This window comes from Oryzias melastigma, unplaced genomic scaffold (assembly GCF_002922805.2).
Source record: "Oryzias melastigma strain HK-1 unplaced genomic scaffold, ASM292280v2 sc00640, whole genome shotgun sequence".
Classification (NCBI taxonomy): domain Eukaryota; kingdom Metazoa; phylum Chordata; class Actinopteri; order Beloniformes; family Adrianichthyidae; genus Oryzias; species Oryzias melastigma.
In genome coordinates this window covers 15,942-19,613 of record NW_023417229.1, presented here as the reverse complement: position 1 = coordinate 19,613, position 3,672 = coordinate 15,942, and the positions used below count along the sequence as shown (strand labels likewise).

Genomic DNA, 3,672 nt, shown 5'->3' with positions numbered 1-3,672 from the left:
TGTAGAAACCCCCTGGTGTCACATTCCTGATGATCACGTCGGAGCTTCTACAGCATCAACAGTCTGCAAACCCTCTCCTCTCTTACAATTACACAGTGTCACTTTTCCCACTTATGGGAAACTGGAGAAGGCGTCTCCACTGTCCAGTCTTTGCACGCTTCACATAACTGCATCCGACCGAGTGATTAGGACACCTGATTCTGATCATTTGGATGGGTGAGCAAATACTTTTAGCAATACTGTATACTTTTTGAATGTGACAGTGAGAACATATGTAAGTGAAAGTGAGAATGTGTGCTACGTGTGAGTGAGAATACCTGTATGTGAATGGTTCATGATGAAATACGTCTTCAACGGCCCCTCATATTTGCCCTCTGCTACTTGAGACAGTGTCACACCACTCTCAGTACCAGAAAGTGGTCAATTTCCTCCTGTCATCCAGAGCACCTGTTTTGACTGTTTCCCGCCCTGTCTTGACCCCTGATCACGTCTTGGACCTTCTGACCTTTCTTTTTCCCTCCAGTACCTCTGCCTCGGATATGGCTGGCCTCCATGCCTCTCGTTCATGCAATTCAGATCAGAGTCAGAAGTTTGTTCAGAGAGATGAGACATGACTCACAGCTCCTCAGGGGGAGAGGGGGTGAGACATTACACCATGTTGTTATCAGGGCAGTGCTGCTAAGACATAACAAGTGATTCTACTGTGTTGTGAGCTTCATTCTGAGGGTTTTCACTTTTCATAGCAGTGAGGAAAAAAGAGTTAGATAATGATAAACTGGGTATTTTTGTATAAGTGCAGGCAGTTAGTGGTAAGAGGTAACAAGTCAGTTAACAAGTTAGTGGGAAAGATTAATCGTCATTTACTAGTCGGCAAATGACTCGCATGTATTGAACAATTTGTTCATGACTAAGTTCAAGCTTGAGCCAAGACTGAGCTTTGTTCATCATGCAGAGGGGAGAGGCTCCTGTTTGCTCTGGTGGTTTAAAGCCGCCAGAGCAAAGTCAGAAGTAAAAGTGCAGAGACACTTTGGAACCAGAGCTTGACACAAGAAACAACAAAGCAGCTGGAATTGATCCGACTGTTTTCTTTCTGACATGGCTGGTGAGTCTTTCCTCTCTTTCTTGTAGGCGTTCATAAGAATTCTTTTAAATATGCATTAGTGGAGTTTTTAATAACATGTAAGTTTAAAATGGAGCAGAAACTCCATTACAAATCCTACAACTGAATGAAAAGATTTTCATGTTAAGTTGTGAGACACTTTGCTCTTCATGTTGTCTCTCTTCATTAAGAGTTGTATCTCTGTTCCATTAATGTGTTTTTATCCTGAAGCTTTCTTTAAAGACTCATTCTACAAGAGACATTCATGTCTGTGGAGATGTTCTTTCTTTTATCATGACAGTGTGATATTCATATGCAGCACGGGCAAGAATCTGCTGTAAAAGGGAATAAAGAAAATTCATTACGTTTCCTTTGATGATCTGAGAAAGGATCATGCAGTTTTCATTTAACATGTATTTCTACACATGTATCTCAGAACTGAAATAAACATTTATTCTAACGGGTCAAACAAGAAGTGATACATTTATTTCAATTTTAACTTTCAAATGGACAAAGAATGTTTTGCTGAATTTAATTTTTAAGATAGATTTTTTAGAAAACAGAAATGAATCAATCAGTTTCTTTATATCACCTATAAAAAAATAAGAGCAACTAAAGTGCTGCAGGTAGAATACGTAAAAGGCAAAGTTTTGAAAATATCTCTTTAAGCAACACGAAAGAAATGTAATACTTGATTGTTTTACTTTGTCATGTTTCTTTAGTTCCAGAACGCAGGATTGTTCTTCTTGGAAAAACTCGAACTGGAAAAAGCACACTGGGAAACAACTTCTTTGGAGAAGAAGTGTTTAAAGTTTCTGGGTTGTCAAATTCTGTAACAAGAGAATGTCAGTGTGAAACCAGAGAAGTTCATGGCAGAAAGATCACACTGATTGACACTCCTGGATTTTTTGACAACAAAATGTGTGAAGAAGTTCTGAAATCTGAAATAACAAAATGTGTCACTCTGAGTTCTCCTGGAGTTCATGCTTTTGTCATTGTTCTGAAAGTGGAAAAGTTCACTGAGCAAGAGAAAGAAGTCATCTCTAAAATAAAGAAGTTATTTTCTGAGGAAGCTCTAAAATATGCAGTCATTGTCTTCACTCATGGTGATCATTTTGAGGATCAGAAGATCGAGGACTTTGTGAATGAAAATCATGATCTGCGTAGTCTTGTGGAGGAATGTGGAGGTCGCTGTCATGTGATGGACAACAGATACTGGGACAAAGAGAGAAACAACGAGGAAGTGAAAAAGTTACTGAACACAATAGATAAGATGGTGCAACAAAACAATGGAGAAATGTACACCAATGAGGTGCTGAAACAAGTGCACAGTATGATAAAAAAGAAGACAGCGTCTCTTCTAAAAGCATGTCAGATGAAGAGACAAAAAAAGAATCACTGATGGGAATTTCAGGTTATTTCAATAAAGTTGTTGCATTTCTACAGAGATTATAGGAGTTCTAGTTGGAATTTGCAAGATGGTTGAAAGAGCTCTGCATATATTAATGTCAATAGCATAACGTTGAAATTAAAATTCAAATGTGTGGTTTGCCTAAATCAATCTAATTGATTCAATATGTAATTTTACAGGAGGACACGTTTATCATGTTTTCTACTTGATTTAACATAACCGATCCATTTGAATCACTTTTGAAGTGCTTTTCCCAATCGTGTTGTTGATTTTTATTAATTATTATTCTAATTTATTAGAATTATTTAAAAAATGTAAATGTGTAACCCAGCTGGTGAGGGGATAATTGTTTAGAAGAATAAGAGTGGTTGATTTTATTTCTGTCATAGCATGGGTTCATTTTCTGATTTTCCATATCTATTTTCTGTTATTCAAACATAATTCTGTGCATGCATGTTTAGGGCTATATTTAAAAAATTGTTCAGCGTTGTAGAAAATAAAGTTTTTTAGTCCACTGTCCCTGTTTGTATATAACCTGATTAAAAAACAAATAAACTCTGCCAAGTCTTACTGTAATTACTATTTAGAAGAGTTGGGGACTTGAGTCAGATGACTTGAACTTGAGTCAGACTGGAGTCATGAATCTGACAACTTTAGACCCAACTTGGACTTTCATGGCCTTGACTCATGACTTGACTCAGACTTTAGCCCTCTGACTCAGAAAGACTTACTGTTTTCAAAATCCAAGATTAAAAAGTACACTGCTCACAAAAATTAAAGAAGCTTTGTAAAAAAACATATTAAATACATCAGATCTCAATATGAAGTTGGATATCTATACAAATAATGACAGGGCAGTGTCTTAGGAACAAAAGGATGATAAGTCTTTTAATGGAAATAAAAGTTTTCAGCCTACAGAGGCTCAATTGTGTAGACACCATAAAATCAGAGTGAAATGAAGATGTGGCAGGCTAGTTCATTTCTTTCCAAAACTTAATTTCTGCAACTTAAAATGCTTTTCAGTATCTTGTGTGGCCCCCACCAGCTTGTATGCATGCTTGACAACGTGGCGGGATGCTCCTAATGAGACGACGGATGGTGTCTTGTGGCATTTCCTCCCAGATCTGTGTGAGAACATCCCTGAGCTGTTGTACAGTCTGAG

At 37.5% G+C, this 3,672-nt stretch overlaps 1 protein-coding gene across 1 annotated transcript; it reads left to right on the top strand.

The window, feature by feature from the left end:
• The first annotated feature begins 719 nt into the window (after positions 1–719).
• LOC118598450 (GTPase IMAP family member 7-like) lies at positions 720–3,025 on the top strand. Its single transcript, XM_036211133.1, has 2 exons — positions 720–1,102; positions 1,822–3,025. Exons 1-2 carry the CDS (start codon positions 1,096–1,098, stop codon positions 2,499–2,501), a joined length of 687 nt encoding a protein of 228 aa, XP_036067026.1. The 5' UTR covers positions 720–1,095; the 3' UTR covers positions 2,502–3,025.
• Positions 3,026–3,672: the final 647 nt, after the last annotated feature.